We start from the raw sequence: 19,722 nt of genomic DNA on the forward strand, positions 1-19,722 counted from the left end.
TGCAAAATTTAAGGACCAGTCAGGTTTTCACCTGCAGCTTCTCATAGGAGTGGCCTGGATATGGGAAAAACATACCAAAGGAACCTCGTGAGGTACAAAAATGATGAAGGAAACAACTCCGACACAACAACAGAAACAAAATGGTACAGAGGGACTTTATTCAAAAATGGCAACATAGCACTGGCTGCCATGATACAGATGCATCACTGCCAAAGATGGAACAAAGGGAAGAGGTGGTCCTCAGTAGGAGATATGGCCACCCCTAATGTCGATGCAGACTTTGCACTGCCTGTCCATACTTAGAATAATGTTGTTGATAAATTCTGGCGGTAACATCGTCCATTCCTCTGTCAGCGCCATCTTCAGCTGATGAACATTTTCTGGTGGGTGTGGACGTGCCGCTATGCATCTCCCCAAATTGTTTGTTGTTTTTTTTGGTTTTTAGGAGCATTAGCAACTAAGGCCATATTGCTCCGGGAATATGCGGTGGTCATTCCCTGACCTTTCCGCCTCTTCCGTCTCCCCAAAGCGTCCCATATGTGTTGGATGGGATTTAGACCGAAAGAACGGGCAGGCCAATCTATACCCACCAGAAAATGTTTACCAGCTGATGATGGCTGTAGTGCGATGGGGTGTGGCGTTATCATCCATAAACACGAACTCGGGGCCAATGGCACCTCGGAACATACACACATGGGGAAGGATTACCTCAGTACAGTAGCGGCTTTCCATTATCTGGAGTTGTGTACGTCCATCCAAGATAACGCCTCTCCAGACGAGAACATCCCGACCGCCAATCGACCCCTTTTAGTGATGTTTGTGGGGTGATACCGTGTGCCAACCTCTCGCCAGATTAGCTGACGTCTAGAATCGCTGCTGAGACTGAATCTACTCTCATCAGTAAAGACTACCTTAATTAAATATTTTGTGGTGTAACCTTTAGAAATAGTGTTGGTCCTTAAGTTTTGAACACTAGTGTATTATTTTTTATCTACTTAAAGTAGATTAGATTTAGTTTTACTCAGAAATGCAACTTAGTAAAAAAATTCACAGCATAAATGCAACATAAAAAAAAAGAGAGATAGAACCAAATTTTTAAAGAAATTTTATTTTGTATGAAAATATTTGTTATTCGCATCTTTGATTTTGAATTTATGAATAATTAAATAGACAAACCATTCTGAGAAAATGAGAAAGATGAATATAAAGAACAATAACACATTAAGTATGGTGATAGTTATACTTCCTTCTGTTTCTGTACATGAATATGAACAGTAACAGTCAGATGGTATTTTGAAGTGGGTCTAGGAAAACAATATATTCTCGCCTTTATTAATTTAATGAGAGTTGAACAACGACAGACCTAGACGCACAGTATACAGACAAGTATAATACATCAGTTGTGATTACTTTTTCAGGGCGGGAGCTTGGTGAAACGGGTAACAACGACCCCTTCACAGGCACCATTCAGTGGCTTTTCATTCTTCACACCATTTTGTCGATTTTCTCCCTTCTTATCTGCAACACTTTTATGAGTGGAACTGTTGCTGAGCAGGACATTTTTTAAAGGGGTGAGTGGCGCTTCGAATGCGAGGTAAAACAAAGTTCCAGAAAGGACCAACATCACGTAACCTGAGAAGAACTCGCAAACCTAGAAACAAACAAAAATAAACGAGTCATTATTCTTTTCATCTTCATCAATCTTTTAAAAAATAGTTTCTAATAAATCATGTCTGGACAGACAATAAAGAAACAAACGTGGTAGCATAACATAATACATTAAAATTTATTTCGAGATTTTGTCCTGGTATGCCTACTGATCGATATGGAACAGAATGCTATTTCACTTAATTTGAATCATAATTTTTCCCCCAATGAATTCTGTGTGCTGTACCAGAAGTGTTTTGGGCTAATACACGTGTTAGTCCAAATATACCATTATAAATTTTATGGGTATTCTAGGTGTATTCCTTATGTAAAGTACTATGTTGTATCCTAAACTTTCTCGGTTCACGGAGCCCTTAGTGTCCCAGTAATTTTTTCACGGCACCCCTAGGCCAAAAGAAATAGCTAACATAGTGGCTTTTGACCTTTTAATAATACAATTCTGTGTGTGTGTAATTTATTTTACTCAAGTATACCCACAAAGTAATAAGCGTAGTTTACAACTTCGTTGTAACTATTTATAGAAGTCAATATCACAATATTTTGAGTTATCAACAGTCCACGAGTTTTTTGTTATTATTATTATGATGGCGACGTATGAATTCATTTACTGAATATGAGTATCGTATACAGCCAACCCTCTAAAAGCATACAGGGTTCCGAATTTCACTTATAGTTTATCATTGTTTTATGTAGCAATGAATTAAACTTTTGTGGAGCAAAACGTGAGCCATTATGGTGTTTAAAAGTATGACAATCACACTGCGTATTGATATAAAAAAAAAAAAAAAAAAATACAGTAAACTCTCGATTTTCAGGGATAGATGGTTGGGTGGATGGTTCCGGGATAGATAGCGGGATTACAAGATAATAGGCACATTAATCTCCCAATGACGACTTATAACGCCACTTCTTGTCGCTAATTTACGACTTGCAAAACATCTGTTTATACATCTAGTTATTATTTGAATTTTATGATTTCTGGTTGATTCTTCTTTTTTTTTTTTTTTTTTTGGAGGCTTGAAGTGTCCCGGTTAATCCGATCCCGGTAAATCGAGAGTCTGCTGTAGTTAAATTTAATGCGCCAAACGTTACGATGCCTGCACTGACATCGTTATCTATGGAAGGGGGGGAAATATATATATATATTTTTTTACTTACATTATGTGGTAAGGTAAGACTATATTCATTATGATCCTCGTGGGTAACAAATGAATAACATCGACTACGCTGACGCTTCGTATCCTGAATTCCTCTGTACTTATTCTAAAAGCTTAACTGTTCTGTTTTTTTTTTTTTTTCTTTCCTAAATTCAAAAACTGGATATTCCTAACATTTTATCACAGATGTTAATCTTTGATAAAATTCTTCTGATTTCTATTGGTTTGTGTTCGCTTTCATTATTAAAGTTAAGGTTTCTAGAAGGTCAAGAGGTAAAACTCAATTTAGCTGTTAATTACTACGTTTCTTTAAATTTTGATATATTTAAAGCAATAAATCTAGTCAGCCGTCAGTTGCAATGCAACTGGGGACAGACTGAAAGTAAATTGTAAGCATTTTTTGTGGATTTTTACCATACAATTTATGCGGTGTTAATTCAGTCATTTTTTTTTTCAATAATAATATAATAATATTTAACAACGCAGAGTAGATGTATTAAATTTTCAGAGCATTACATAATGTGAAAGACGTAATCGTACTTACAAATTCAAAATGGGAGAAGAACAATTTTTCTCTTCTTATTCCATTTCTCATCCACAGGTAGGGTAGATTAAGCAGATACATTGTGAAAGTGAGACGACTCAAGGGGAGCAATGCTTTCCAAGATAGAATCGTGTTGATGATTCCTATTAACAAAATATGACTCGAATTAAAGTCTGATAACCAAAATTACAAAAAAAAAAAAAAAAATACACTTCTATTACATAGATAGAATTGCCGACTTCATTATCTATTTCATTATACAGTAGACATAACAGAACTATCTGTGTACGATGAAGACTTCACATGATTGGTTCAAATTCAGTTGTTCGCGTTTTTAATTTTAATTAAAACTGCCAACAGATAACCTTTCATACTGACCTGCTCTTTCTGTGATACACATAAACGCCACCCATCCGAGAGGTATGGCCCATCCTGTACGGAAGAGTCCAGCATACGCAGCTGAGGTGGCATTAATCGGAATATCTTTTGAGTTCCATTCAAATGGACCATAAAGGATGAGGAGTGCTACGACAGTAGAAATACACCATCCCACCACTTGAGTCACCTGCATTAGAGAAACATTTCGCAATGTACTTTATATGACTATTCTTAAAACTCATACGAAATTCTAACTCTGCAAATGCTCTTCCAAAATGAAACAAACATTTTTTTCATTAGGAATACCAGATATTGCTATTTTGGCTATACACCATGGAATTAGCATTCACTAAAATGTTATTAACGTTATACTAGGCATAATAGGATCGGTTCCAGGGAATTTTACCATGTTTACTGAATTTTGTCTGATATTTCCTGCCTTAGCCGAGCGGGAGTGCAGTAGCACACGCTCTTTGAGTGGATCGGGGTTCAAATCCCTGACTGCTAAATACGGTCGATCTGCCAATCCGCACTGGACCAGAGTGGCAGATTATGGTCCATTTCTCTCAACATGAATCGTTGAGGAGGCTTTCAGCCTGCAGTGGATTGATAATGGCTGCAGTTCATTGCCAACGTTCGCCACTTCACAAGAAAGAAAACTAGAGCGTAAAAAAATCTATTACCAAACATTACACAGGGTTACCTAGTTATCGTTCAACCAACGGCGTGTACCGAGGTTACTATGGCAACAGAGAACACGATGCTATTGATATGGAGTAAGATATTTTTAGGAAGGTGGCAGAAGGCATTTTCATTGAGCGGTGTTTGAGGAGCAGTGCAGCATTTATTAGTGCGGTGCATAAAATGGGTTTATCCCGAGAAATGCTTATTTTGGAATATTATCTGTGGGGTGCATTCAGGAATAAGACTTATGCCACCAACCGACGTATGCCGGATGAATACGTCGGAAGCAAAACGCTGAGAACTGCACTCGAGTAAACAATTTACACGAATTGTAATTTGTACTTAAAATGCGCGTTCGTATACAGTATTGAATAAAAGATAAATTTGTAGTTCAATTTTAAAAAAAGAGTACGTTACTGCTGCAAAACTTTCATTGCCTCTTCCAAATCTAAAGTGTATGCTATTTTTAATTGAAGTAATTGCACTCCATCCAAACTATCTTACAATATGGCGAATTGCAAATCCTACGACCTTTCACTCGTGCATTCGAAATCGGCACAATTTCTATAAGTTTTAAAGCAATAAAACACTTCTATAAAAATACAGTATATTGAAATGAGTGTTATGTAAGCAAAATTTAAAAACCCGGGCAAAAAGCAGTGATAAAAAGTTTAATAATAAAGAAATTTCCTTATTTGGGCTTAATACTCCATGTTAATCCAAATAAATTTTACCAGTATTAGCCCCCCAAAAGCATAGCCACCTGTTCTTATCGTTTACACATCATGCCGACATTAATCATGTGATATGACAGGAGATTGTGAACCTGAATAAGTTCCGGTCATTGTGAATATGATTAATTTAACACGGATCGTCCCTTCAATGCGAGATTAAGATCGAACTTAACAATAACAAATTAACACGAGCAGACTTCAAAAAAGCATATTTAACTAAATTAAGGTGATAAACCAACGTAAAACAAAACTAAAAACTGCAAAAATCAATTCCGTACAGTTCAGAAATTTAAAATACGAAAAATTGATAAAAGATTATAATAAGAAAGCCTTATTATAATATCTATAGAATATATAGCGCGCTGAGAAATGATAAAGCGCAGAACACAAGTTATTTGTCTGCAAAAGTACAACACTCACCCAACTTATCTTAATGTTGCGATGTTTGTGCAAGAAATAGCCTAGCATTATCCCGAAACAATACACTCCGAAGTGAGCATAAGGCCTTAAATAAATAGCGTTGCCTGAGCGGAATGATGCCCTGAAAATAAAAATAAATAATAATAAATAAATAAATAAGCACAATTTCTTTAGTATTCACAGAACTTGCACCCATGGAGATGGAGAAAAATTTCCATCCCAAAAAACATTTATATTCATAATCTTACACAAGTGTCCACTTAATGTAAGATATGAATACGATGTATGCTCCCTAGTGTTCTGTAGTCCACCATTCGTCTCGCATTCACCCCACGAGATTAACAAGTAACGTACCATAATTATATTATATTCTCTCCCTCCCCCACACGCTGGATAGTGTCCCTGAATTCCTGAACAGTGTATGAGCCTCATCTTTATCCCAACTTGGAGCCTTGCGAAGTCTTAAGCTGGCTGCCCGGTTGCGTGAAACACGTCTGATATAATGAAGGTGTATTTAGGACAGCAGTAGCATGCCATTTAGATCAATTGTGGTAGATTCCCCAAGGGGAATCTACCACAGGTAACGGGCCAAAGGTTTGACTTTGACTACTCCTCTTGTAAATCAGGAATTGGCAATGTTTTCAAACCCTAGGAGCTACTTTAAATAAACAGGATCTCGAAATCGACTGTCACAGGTTTTTTCTCCCCCCCCCCCCCCTTTTAGAAAGGTATCTCTATCATAAATAAAATACGCTTGTTGTAAATTATAATAATTTTTATTATAAAAAGTATTCAAAAAGTACATAAAAATTTTGAAGTAAACTTAAACTAAGTCATACAAATGACTTAAGTCATACAAATAATTAATGAGATTTCTGGCATTGGAATATTTGATTCTAAATATTTTACGAAGATAATGTACTAAAAAGTAGTTGTTGTTATTATTCTTCTTCTTCTTCTTATTATTATTATTATTATTTTATATTATTTCTCCCTGATTGGGGGATTCCACTCCGTGACGGGTACTGCTACCAAGTACACAGGGTGGTTGTTGTTATGTCTGGTGTTACTGTTGGTTGAGGAAATCTCTGACTATCCTACAGGTGTTCAGGATTGCGACTTTCTGGAGTTCCTTGTAGGTGTTCTCTGGGAGACCTATTGCTGGTATGTAGAGTCTTTGGTACCATACCGGTGGTTGACACGATGATCAGGATGGTCGATACTTCTTGCATATGCCACATCTCCTTGACTTCATGTCTCAGGTTCGTGTACTTCCTAATTTTTTCCTTGTGGGTTTTCTGGACATTGCTAGCGTTCGGCACCGCTACGTCAATCAGGTAAGTAGCCTTTTCCATCTTGTCCACAAGGGTTATGTCAGGTCTGTTGTGCGGGATGGTCTTATCCGTTATTATGGCGCGGTCCCAGTACAGCTTGTGGGTTCGGGTCTCTAGTACTGCCTGGGGTTCGTACTTGTAGTATGGTACATTTTCTTTGGTCAACTGGTATTTCCTCGGTAGCTTCTGATGTATTATCCTGGCTACTTGATTGTGTCTATGAGTATACTCTGTCTGGGTGATCACCTTGCAACCCGCGGTGATGTGTTGGATCGTTTCTGAGGCCAGGTGGCATCGTCGACATGTGTCATCTGACATTCCGGGCTCCTTTGCGATGTATTTTCTATAGTTTCTGGTGTTGATTACCTGGTCTTGGATGGCCAGCATGAATCCTTCAGTCTCGGGGAAGAGCGTCCCGCTTGTGAGCCATGCATTGGAAGCAATGTTATCGATATGATCTTGATGGATGTCATTGTAGTGTCTTTATTATTATTATTAGCCATATGGTGCAAGGAAGCCTGAGGCTTATGCTGCACCAGTTAAAAAATATATTGAGTTACCCTGAGAGAGAGAGAGAGAGAGAGAGAGAGAGAGAGAGAGAGAGAGAGAGAGAGAGTCAAAAGTAGAAGGGAATCACAAGGAAAGAGAAGAATGATGATATCTAGCGCACAGGGCCCTAGGTGTGCTGATTCTCCGATCAATCATACCAACCCACACATTATTCCCAGACTGAAGTGTGTATTATAATCAACATTCATAAATTACTTTGCAATGCCCTCGCGGCAGCATAGTTAGCATAATCAGTGTACTTCCCACAGTGGATGAAAAAGGCGCTGTTTCGAACCGCGAGGAATTTTTATGGGCCTTTTTCACAACGTAGCTGTGTTAGTTGGTCTCATGCCAGGGTTGCATGGTTTTACCCTCCCAGAAACTGGTTTTTCGTCCAGAAAACAGGCAAAATCCACCACAAAACACACGCAATTTGCAGACAATATATACAGCACAATATGATCTTAACCCTACTACTGATTTACTCTGCAAACCGAAACGTGAGTATGAATTGGTGCCAAACGTACATAATGAGTGCTTTCAATACTTATAGTTCTAACCCACAAAGGAATATTATTCACAAACTGAATCAGTTATTCGTAATAGGTCTTTTAAATAACTGTAAAGGTTATAATAATGCTGTAGTACTAATGTGAGGTTATCTCCGTAGCCGAGTGGGCAAGAGCGGGAGTTCAGTAGTACACGCTCTTTGAGTAGACCGGGGTTCAAGCCCCTGACTGCTGAATACGGTCGATCTGCCAACCCGCACTGGACCAGCGTGGCAGATTATGGTCCATTTCCCCCAGCGTGAATTGTTGAGGAGACTTCCATCCTGCAGTGGGTTGATAATGGCTGCACTTTACTTTTACTAATGTGAGGTTAACTGAAAAACGATTAATGTATCAGATATTGCTACGGTTAAAGAAATTATTTAAAAAATTAAGTTATTACTTACGCTTCATCCGGTTGTATAAAAAAGATCGTGGGATAATAATGATTGACGTACGTTAAGACACCAGTCAAAACACAGGATGACGTAGCCATACCAGTCGCAATTACTACACCGAGAATGGGATATCTGGAAAACAAGTTTTTGCGTATAAAAACATAAATTAACACATGCCTAAACAATTTAAAATGATGAGTTATTGATATATACAAATATATATATATATATATATGTTATATATAAAACTTCGTAAATATAATCGCAATAGGAAATATAGTAAATCCAACACATATAAAAGCAACCGAGAACATATAGGAGACTTCATAGATTTATTCAAAATGTGGGACACGGATCCTATAAATATTAGTAAAATACATAACACACTTTTCAGTATTAAACTTAGTGTACTCAAAGCACTAAATAGAAAAACCAATGATTACGTCTTTGTATCTTCTCATCTTATGCACATCATATCAGACATTGTCAAATTCAGATTTCATATTTTGAATGTTAGCAAGCAGCCGGAAAACTCTGTCCTCATCTTATACTTCCAAAATAAATTAATGGATGATTTAGATATACATAAAACTATTAATTTACGTAATGACTTACTGCCTATTAATAACTTACATATTAATATCAGATTTAGATATTCTAGACCATTTGGTCTTAAAGCGTGTAACTATAAAACAATAGCTACAAACCTTCACGATATTAACATCGGACAGGATATATGTGTTTGCACAAACCTTCATTCCATAGGTACGTGGATCCTAACCATAATCACATTATAACCGGCAATTTAGATATAATCCCATATCCTGAACTTAGAGATATTTTATCACTGGGTTTTAAATTTCGACCTAATTTACCTGTTAATAAATCTAACTTTAAAAAATTGTTATATCTAGATTTACTTAAATACTGCATAAGATCAGCATACTACCATAACATACCGGTGGAAGCATACCACATGTGGCTATTTACAATGCTTAATATCATATCTAGCAAATATAATCAATTGAAATTCATACAGGATAATCTATATAATACCAAATTAATAAATAGGCAGCTCAAAGATATACATGAACATTTTGTAATTACTCCCGTTGACAAAGCTGCTTGCAATTATGCAATCATATGTAAATCATATTATATAGAAATTTTAAAAAATGAACTACAGTCTAGCCATACATATAAACAGATAACATCTTCTTCTAATATAATAATCAAAAAATTAATTGCATTACATAAAAAATTAAAGTTAAAGTATAATAACCTAAAATATCCATTTATATATGGCATACCCAAATTTCATAAAACACCGATTGCTTTTAGATTCATAACATCATGTAGAGATAGTTATGCTAAATTTCCCGGAAAAATGTTAGAAATGTTACTTAAAATTATATTAAATAACTTAAATAAAACTATTATAATAAATAATAACTTACCTATTATAAATGCTTTAAAAAACAATATTCATCAAACACAAACATTTGACTTTAACAGTCTATTTACGAGCATTAATCTTGATAACTTAAAAGTCGTCCTCCAGAAACTATATTTAGAAAATAAAAATGCTATAAAGGTTGATTTAACCTATTGGGATTCTCTAATAAAATTATGCATCTTTAATAATTATGTATATGATGGAACGAACATCGTTATACCTACAAGTGACTGGCACCCCTACGGGAAGTCCAGCATCAAGCATAATCTACATTATACAGAAAGAGAATTCTAAGATAACCTACTTATATATAGATACGTAGATGATATATGTGTTTTTAATTGTCCACATTTTGTCCAGGATTACAGTAAATTATATCCAGTAGAACTAGTATTGGAAAAAACTAATAATTCCGATACTATAGCAAATTATCTGGATCTTCATATAGAAATATTCCATAATAATAATATAGACGTAAACATATATAATAAAAGAGATGCATTTAATTTTAACGTAGTCAGCCTTACAAACTGGAAATCTAATATATCAAAATCAGTGCATGCTAATATAATTTTATCGCAATGTCTAAGGATTGCTTATATCTGCAATAGTAATAAAAATTTTTCAGCGGGCTTAACAGCGTTGTACGGCAGGTTGATCAATAATAATTTCCCTATCGCTTACCTGAAATATCATTTCAGGAAAGCGAACATATTAATTTCAAAAATTTGTTTTCTGAACCTATTGTTTTAATATAATTTTCAATATAATCGTTATATTTAGTGTCATGTATATATATAAATAGGATACACTTTGCATTCTTGGTGTCTTACGGCGTAGAAAACTTGTACCCACCGGCTTGCAAATTACAGTGTATCATTTTTTTTTTTAATATATATAGTTAAATTCATTTAAATTTACTTAAGTTCACGCTGAGATAACATGCAAATTCAGCTCAGGGTCCTACTACAGGAACGGGTTTGCGATCCCGGGCATACCCGAGCCACAACTTATATCTTGTAATGTCTTTAAACTTTCCTACACTCTTTACTTTTATTTCTCCGAGGACGTAGGAGAAACTATTTCTTATCTATAATACTATTTTTCACCTATATGGAGTTCAGGTTCTTTTATTCCTACTCCTTTAGTTTTTCTTCTTACTATCTGCATGTTTCTCTATGCGTTAATTTAATTATTTATTTTTACCGTATCCATCACATAGGGGGCACCACATATTATTTTGACGACTATTACATTATGTCCTAGATACGATCAATATGTAGTATGTATTATTTATTTAATCTTATTGTAATCATTAAATTACGTTCTCTGTCGGGTCAACGATGATTAATATATGATTATATTTATATTTTACTTATATTTCTTACCTTTGATTCTAATATTTCTAAATTTTTTAACTTTTATTATCTTCTTTCGATTTATTTATATTCGATTTACATCCGGCCTATACTGGCTTATATTTGGTTAGATTTAAATTACTTAGCATATATTGATCATCACAGAAACAGAGAACTTCTTGTTTTTTGCCTTCATTCTGGGTGGTTGGCCCCAGTTAAAGTCATCTAGATTGTCGGTAAAAAGCGATAATATATATATATATTTTTTTTTTTTTTTTGCGTTTTCTTAGATCCCTGATGGTATTATTATTGGATTGATTTACTTATTCCAATGGTTCTTTATATTATCCTTAATATGTTATATATAAATATATATGGGCTGCTGCTATATATAAATATAAACTAATAACCTTCGTCTTCAAAATAAAAGCTAGCGAACTGTAGTATTTTAGTGTGTAATGAACAGTGATATACACGTTGGACTTCATTCTAACTGAAATTCGTGACTTTACTCTCTTCAAATTTCTTACATTCTCTTTAGAGCTAACTATATAGTATAGGTAACAATCCTAAGAGGATGGTATAGATCGTGATATGGCTGTTACCAAATTATTGTTTTCCTTTCTGTCATATAGGTATTTGTGCGAAGTGTGCCAACAGATAACCTGACAACAAACTCGCGGCATCGCTGGTAGAAGCTACCGTCAAGAGATAGAAAGGCGATATTGAATTGATAGAACACCCACCGATTTCTTAAATCTCGTCCAGCGAATGTCCCCTGTTTCCAATCAAGAGGAGCATCTTAGAAAATGCTCCTCTTGGTTGGAATTTATGTCCAATACGTGATATGTGTTCTGAATGAGGTGTGAATACATTTTATACACGTATTACGATAAATGCAAAAGCAATGATTGTTACAGGTGATATAAGTTTTATTATGATTAATATGAAAAAGCCATAAAGCCTTTACGCTTGAAAAGGCTATCCTTCTTTCTGGCTTTTCAAGCATAAGTGTATCGTTCATCTTTGGTCTGTGCATTGGTGTACACATGTGTTATTGTTAGGGTGGCTCCTAGAACGTCAGTTCAAATCTGCCTCATATTCCTGTAGGTTTTAACAGACTCTATAAAATAGGCCAGACTGTAGGTTTTAACAGACAAAAACTAAGCCCTTGGAGTAGTGTGATGTTTGTGTATTTTATGTATGCTGTGTTGTTGTGATGTGCTGGCCTCTTGGATCGCCAGGAAGGCTGCTTTCAGATACTCGTCCACACCACGGGAAGGTGGGCAGGTTCCAGTAGATGGGACGCCTTAGGTCTCAGTTTATGAGACAAAATGAAAAAAAAAAAAAAAAAATTATGGGGCCGACTCCAGAGTTTAAAAAAAAATAATAAATGAAATAAAAATAAACTAGCCAACTGTAACCACAAACACTACGTTAATCACAGTTAATTATCCAAAGTTAAACCAGTTCTTAACTGTGGAAGCATACTTCTTCTTAGATCAAATGCAGCTTTAGCAAAGGTTTGTAACAGCTGAAGTTTATCGCGTTTTATCAAGAGATGAAACGTTTGTTCAGGAATCACATTCACCAGGAGATCACTAATTATTGATCGCGCACTATCATAAATATTACATTCACACAAAATGCGAAACCAATTTTCCTTGGCTCCACAAAAGCACAATTCAGTATTTGTTAATCTTAGAGCAAATAGTTTCTCATTCAATGAGCCATGGCCTGTTATTATATATAGCAACCCAAAATAGTTTACCCAGGCGTAAACTATTCAGCTACCCTTTTATCTAGGAGAACGTCACCTCAGGAAGAAATAACTTTGTCACCCTTCCCGCAATTCCAGTGTCCCATCTCGTTTGCCATAGGTTAATTATCTCCTTTATACACCGCTTCTTTTCCCTTTTAATACCTGTCTGAGTATCAGTTGTAATGTTATGAAACGTAGCGCGTATCTTCTTCTTAATCCGATAACATAGTCCTCGGTATATCAGGAACAAGTCCAAAGGAATAGCCTCAGCCAACACCTGAATTGCTGCAGTAGATTATGGTCCTACATACTCTCAACATGCTGAGAAGCATTGATGTACATCGCTGTAACTGAGATGCGATTAAAATGCGATATTTTGCCACTCAATGACAGCAAACACCTGCCATTGCGAGTGGCAATTGTATTGCCAAGCGCCAATGTGTGCCCCTATGCGATCTGAATAAACTGAAGACGAAAATTAACAGCCTAGCTAAAACTATGAACTTAAACGTAATGTGGTAATTGCCTTCTACAGTAAAAATAAATATTTAATTTGTTTACAAGTGTTCGAAGAAGTCCCTTTTCAACGTGTAGAAACAAATGTATCGAACATGAAAAAAACAAAACAAAACAAAGAGATCGGTTATCCATCTACTACATCTAGCTTTGAAACTTTGAAAAGTATTTCTAATAACTGTTTCTATTATGGAAATGTAAGAAATTCGAATCTCCTTTTCTTACCTGTGAAGCGGGATCACCATTAGGGGTGCTAATAGATAAAAATGAAAATCAGCCGAGATATACCAAATATGGGGAAGGCACTGAAATGACACAAAAATTATCTCATTTACTATACCTAAATCACTAGACTATTATCTATAATCCTTTCATAAGAGATTTGCACATAAAGACAATTTATAAATTAAAGACCGAATGCCATTTAAAAAAGAAAAAAAAATCACAGGCTTCTCACCATCTCTTCGAACATTATCCACGTGTTGATATTCAAGACAATATGCCACCAGTGCCTGGCACACTTGTCCACTTCAAAGTCAATCAGGTCGTGCCAGAACGGACCTGATCCCCATAATGGAATGATAAACATCAGCGCAAGTGAGGCCAGTACAGGGGGCATCAGCCTGAAACCAAATAAATTACAAAAAGAAAGTTAAAAGGCATTACTTAAAATAATCATAGTAAATCTTTTAAAACATATCGAGAACGTTATTCTATTCAAAATTATTCTCTTTCAAATTCAAATTTCAGAAAATGACAAGAAATGTATTTAAAGACGGTATAAACTGCTCAAAAACAGGTTAATTTTGAATGTTTAGCTGTCGCTCTACGCATTCATGAGGAATGGAACAAGAGTTAAAACAGTTTCGGTAACTATTGCAAACGAACAACCCATTTCATTCTATAATTTAGGATTTATTGAGGCTGCAAAGGCTGAATTAAGATTCAAGATTCAGAAAGTTTAACGAAATATCTAATACGAGGTATATTAAAAAAAAGTACCAGGAAATATATCATAATAAATATCCCTCAGATGGAACAGCGAGAAACATATCAGATTATGTTCGATATGATATTGTATGCTTATCTGGAAGCGCAAGTTTTGAGAAGTCTAGAAATGGCCGAATGGCTGCCAATAGGGGTGACGGTCTATGTTTAACTGCGCAAGATGAAGACGTGTAGCATTCTGGTGGTTTAATTTACTGACAAAACGGATGAAATTTTTAGAAAAAAATCACAGATAATGTTTCTATCCGATCCGCAAACTAAACGGCAATGTCTTAGAGCAGCATTTCCCAAACTGGGGCCGCGGCCCCTGGGGGTCCGCGAAAAGGAAGTTGACTCTATAACGGTAGTTGAATATGTATATATATAGGGGTACGCAAACTTTTTTTAATATTTGATGGGGGTCCGTGACCTTTTTTGATTTTTTAAAGGGTCCGTTGATCTCAGTAGTTTGACTAGAGGAAAAACAATTCCTGAATGGTTAACGTTTTAAAGACGCTGACGTAATGCAAGCTGCTGTGATGAACCTACTAAACATGTGGCTACAAAACCGACTGTGCAATTGTTTCCAGCAAATTTGACCGGGCAAAAATGTGTTGCAAATATGTATGTACTACAGGTACAAATATTCGTAGATATACTTACCTCCAAAGTCGCTGTAAATAAAACATGGGTAAGTTAAATTTCCCCTTCGTTTTTTCCATGGTCTTGAGACAGTGATAAGAAACCAGCAGTCCACTATAATAAAAACAAAAATACTGTATACAATAATGTTTTCGTTGGAAATCCGATTGCAATAGAGTCATACAATTCTAGACTTAAAACATACAAATTAATTAAAAATAAACTAAAAACTTAAGCACAGATTAAGTGAGATTGAAGTGTTAAAATAACTGCACTTAATTCTTTCCGAATGAGGTGCAATTATTGTTATGTACTGCTTTTTGGTTAAATAGAATTCAAATCAAAGTAAGAGTGAATTTTCTGTTATTTAAGTTGCACAAAGTACTTCTGTCCATGGCAAATCTGATAAATATTTTTCCTGCAAGTTTTACTCAATATGCAGTGAAACTGCATGTAAGAGTGCAGTTTGTGTTGTTGGTAGACCAAGAGATCGTATTTCTACTTACACAATGTTTTGACTTGCGAGCTGGCGCTACTTCTTTATCTGTGAGATGATGGGATAATTTTATTTCTGATAAGGCGCCAAGATAGTTAAGGCCATGAAGTGTCTGTAGTCTTATTGCCCGTCTTAGGCAACCTTCTGGAAAGGCTGATATTAAATCGCCTGACTAGCCATGATCAGAAAGCAAGCCTGATGTCTGACAGATAGTACGGCTTCAAATAAAAAGTCACTCTTCAGAGGATGCAATGTGTTATTTTGCAAAAGCTGCGAATGACACTGGGGAAAATACATACTGGCTATCTCGGTTGACTTTGCAAGTGCCTTTGACACCTTGTAGTGGCAACATTTTACGGAGGCTGTTCCACGCCAGCATCCCACATAACCTCTACAAATGTATTGAAAACTACCTAAAATTTAGACAGGTTGCTGTATGCGTACCAAAATTTCAAGAATCTCTACGTTCAGTGACTAAAGGATACCCACAGGGATCAGTGCTGGGTCCATTTTTCTGGACTTCGGTGCTAGATGGATCCCATCATGTTAACAAAGTGGCGTTCGCTGACGACCTTGTTCTTATCGTCAGGAGAAACAGCAGAGCGGTGTTAGAGGGAAAGGATAACCTTAAACTTACTCAGTTAAAACTTAACCGTAAACTTACAATGAGCACAAATTAAAAATTCTGCAGAGAAGACAAAGTCTATCCTCCAAAAAGGAGCACTTGCTCCAAAGGGGGGAGCAACCAGCAGACTAAATAACATTCCCATAAAAATGGCCAGCGAGCTTAAAATACCTTGGTATCATCTTTGACAAGCTCTCATTTACCTACTCCGAAAAAAGTTAGAAATTATGCAGCAGTGATTACCGGTATCCGTTGCTCCAACTGGAGCCTAAAAAGGAAAACTTTAGACTGATATACAAAGTAATATTCTTCCCCGTCATCTCCTATGGAGCTGCCGTCTGTTTCTCCACGGCAGCCATAGTGCATAGTGTTTCCTGTCTAGCGACATTGGGGTTTCCTCCAACTCCGCGTCGTAAGTTTGTGACGTAATATAAGCTATATGAAGGCCAGATAAGGTGTTAGGTTATGTTTTTAAATAATAAGCCATCTATTAAAAAGTCTCTCCTTCTCTGTCTCATGCTGCATGCCTTTTCAATAGATACTTCCATGGGCACCGTTCTTCTGAATTAGCTTCTATAATTCCCCCTCTCTCTTCCAAACCAGTCAGCATCCTTTTACTGTCCAACTTCGAACTCACAGAACCAACTTTTCTTCTTCCTTATTTATTCCTTCAGCTTCTGTTTTGTGGAACTCTCTTCACATGTATTTTCTGAAAATTACAACCTACAGAAATTCAAGTCTAATGTCAACAAGTATCTGCTTTCTTCTTCTCAACCTTTAATCCACACACAGTAACTATAGGTTCTAATACTTTTCACGTTTGGGGGTTTCATGAAATAAAAAAATTCACCGACCCTTCTTCTTCTCGACTTACACACTGCACTACACTACTATACTGTAATGTATAGTACTGCACTAGAGTAGTGTAGGTTCCTAAACTTGTTCGTGCTTTGGTCATCATAAAAAAATATGTGGTGAAGCTCTTGGCGTGTTTATTATTGTCGTAGTAATTAATGTACAATGACGAGTATTGAGGTTGTGCAAATTTAATCCCCTTTCTGGTTTCGGAAAGTTATCCTTGTTACAGGCCTCTTTGCCACCAGGGAGCAGCCATCACCTCGATAACTACTGCCCGTTCACCGGCTCGAGGAGCCGAGCCTGTGTCATAACACACACACACACACACACACACACACACACACACACACACACACACACACACACACACACACACACACACACACACACACACACACACACAGTACAGTACAGTACATTCACTAACACATCACAAAGACACACTAATTCACACATCAGGCCCATTTTACAGAGTTCTGTATATCAGCACAGTCATACTAGGTGGAGACATATTATTTCTGAGAGCCACCATAGACCGGGTACACATACATATCCTTGTTACAGCTGTACTAAGTCAATTATTAGTTTCTGAAATTTCAGTAATATTTGTGACACAGAACTACAAAACCACTAATACACATAGCAGTGCTTTAGAATTGTTTTTAAAATAATAATTTAATTTGGCTACATCCGTGGATTGAACCTTTTGCAATAAAAGCATTTTCATGATTAAAATAATCATTTCACAGTAGACTAAACTAAAAACCATACATACCCAATAAAGAAAAATGTGTCCACAGTAATAAAGGCATTGATGACAGTCATGAAAGTGATGTCTAAGACAGCTTTCCTGCCTTCCTCATTATGGGCTTCAATAAAAGAAAAACAGTAAGAAATTTAATTTAGAAATTTCAAGGACTTCTGACCACGAAATATTATGAAATACGATATTAATTACTTTCTTTTTATAGAAATGGTGCGATTTCAATTTTCGATCCTTGGTCCAGAGGAGCGATGACTTTTGATTATTTTGACGAAATTTTATTTTATTATTTATTTTAAATTTGATTTTAGTTATAATAGCGATTTCTAAATAATAACAATTTCTAATGGGAGTTTTCCTGTAATAATAATAAAATGCTTACATGTTAACTGCTTCGGGATAACTTTATACGTATGAGCCAGAACTATCCACAACATGGTGAAAACCCTCATTCCTTCTAAACAATTCAGACTGCCATCGTGTGACTTTGTGCTCAAAAGATGTTTGGAGTTGCCGTAAAGTGAAAAAGCTAAGAGCGCACTTCTCAATTTTCCTATAAAAAGAAATAATTCTATAATAAAATATAAATACTTTAAATGTCAAGAAGAGGGTTGAAACAAGAATGATAATAAAATAAATAAATTACTATGTTAACGGCTCCGAAGTGTAACTTTTCCGTATAAATCGACCTCAGAACACAAGCAGTTTACACCAGTATACACGGAGCAAGATGCCTCAGTCGCTGATGTTCCTAAAACCCTAATACAATAACAACAACCACTACTAAAAAACCGCGTGGAGACCTTACTGCTTCCGCCTGCGAACGATAACGACAGCCTTGATTAAAGGGAGCTTCAGAATTTCCTTCAGTCTTCGACAGGAGTCGAACCCGGACCTCTCAAAATGAGTGACAAGTGTAGGACAAGAATGATAATAATAATTTAAAAAAAAACTGTCATATATTAGGGACACCTGAGAATTACCTCATTTACTTCGATGTATTATGTAAATTAATTACGTGTTTTTTTTTTTTTGCTGGTTTGCTGGACGAAAAACTCTTGGCTCTTCTCATCTGCGACCGAGTACTCAGCCACGGAGTGAAAAAAGCCATTAAAGTTCCTTGCGTCATTGAATGGATCTGAACCAGAGCCTTTTCCATCCGGTGTGGAGAGGACGGTGATTATAATCTGCTATCCGCGAAGACAAGAATAATAATAAGAAGACAAGAATAATAATAATTTCCGAATGGGGAAGATCCGAGTTCGAATTCTGCTGAAACTTTTACTAGGGTTCTCCGTTTTAAGCTTACTTAATCCATTTCAGGCTGAAATTATAAAATTTTTCCATACAGAAACGTCACTCTAATTTTTTAAAGGGTAAAAACAGACAAACTGCTCTTATAACACATTCACGTTACAGAAAGAGAATACATTGAAGCCTTGTAGCCTCAGTTGTTCTGTCGTTAATCTAAAATAACTGAACACAATATAGAGTGCCGTATGTAGATGTTTGAGAGTTATCTTGAAAGAGAAGTTGGGTTGGACCCTTCGAAAATTACTTTGAGACAGCTGCAGTGATGCCTCAGTGCATCGACGGTACTTCGATCTACTGTATTATGTACTTCGATTTATTTATTTATTTCGTATGATGTGATCAATACACGAAGGAACCATTTTTTCTTGCTTCCTTCGTGTATCGTGGCCGGGATATCCAACCAACCGGTTGGTTCGGCACCATCGTGATATCCAGCCCGAGGCGGGAATCGAACCCGCGACCTTTGGGTTGCCAGGCAGGCACTTTACCTCTCCGGCTAGCCCGGTCAGCATGTACTTCGATTATGCTATG

At 36.2% G+C, this 19,722-nt stretch overlaps 1 protein-coding gene across 1 annotated transcript in view; it reads right to left on the reverse strand.

Moving 5' to 3' along the window:
• Positions 1-1,414: 1,414 nt before the first annotated feature.
• LOC150089522 (nose resistant to fluoxetine protein 6-like) overlaps positions 1,415-19,722 on the reverse strand; it is a 30,579-nt gene continuing 12,271 nt past the window's right edge. Inside the window, exons 6-15 of the mRNA XM_090390013.1 lie at positions 18,260-18,430; positions 17,890-17,983; positions 15,157-15,249; positions 13,964-14,129; positions 13,732-13,811; positions 8,424-8,546; positions 5,586-5,706; positions 3,748-3,934; positions 3,370-3,512; positions 1,415-1,651 (exon numbers count right to left, since the gene is read on the reverse strand). Coding sequence (XP_090246139.1) covers positions 1,415-1,651; positions 3,370-3,512; positions 3,748-3,934; positions 5,586-5,706; positions 8,424-8,546; positions 13,732-13,811; positions 13,964-14,129; positions 15,157-15,249; positions 17,890-17,983; positions 18,260-18,430 — 1,415 coding nt within the window. The remainder of the gene's footprint in view (positions 1,652-3,369; positions 3,513-3,747; positions 3,935-5,585; positions 5,707-8,423; positions 8,547-13,731; positions 13,812-13,963; positions 14,130-15,156; positions 15,250-17,889; positions 17,984-18,259; positions 18,431-19,722) is intronic.

The sequence above is a fragment of the Mastigoproctus giganteus genome, chromosome 2, assembly GCF_048544385.1.
Source record: "Mastigoproctus giganteus isolate SK-2022 chromosome 2, ASM4854438v1, whole genome shotgun sequence".
NCBI classification, from domain to species: Eukaryota; Metazoa; Arthropoda; class Arachnida; order Uropygi; family Thelyphonidae; genus Mastigoproctus; species Mastigoproctus giganteus.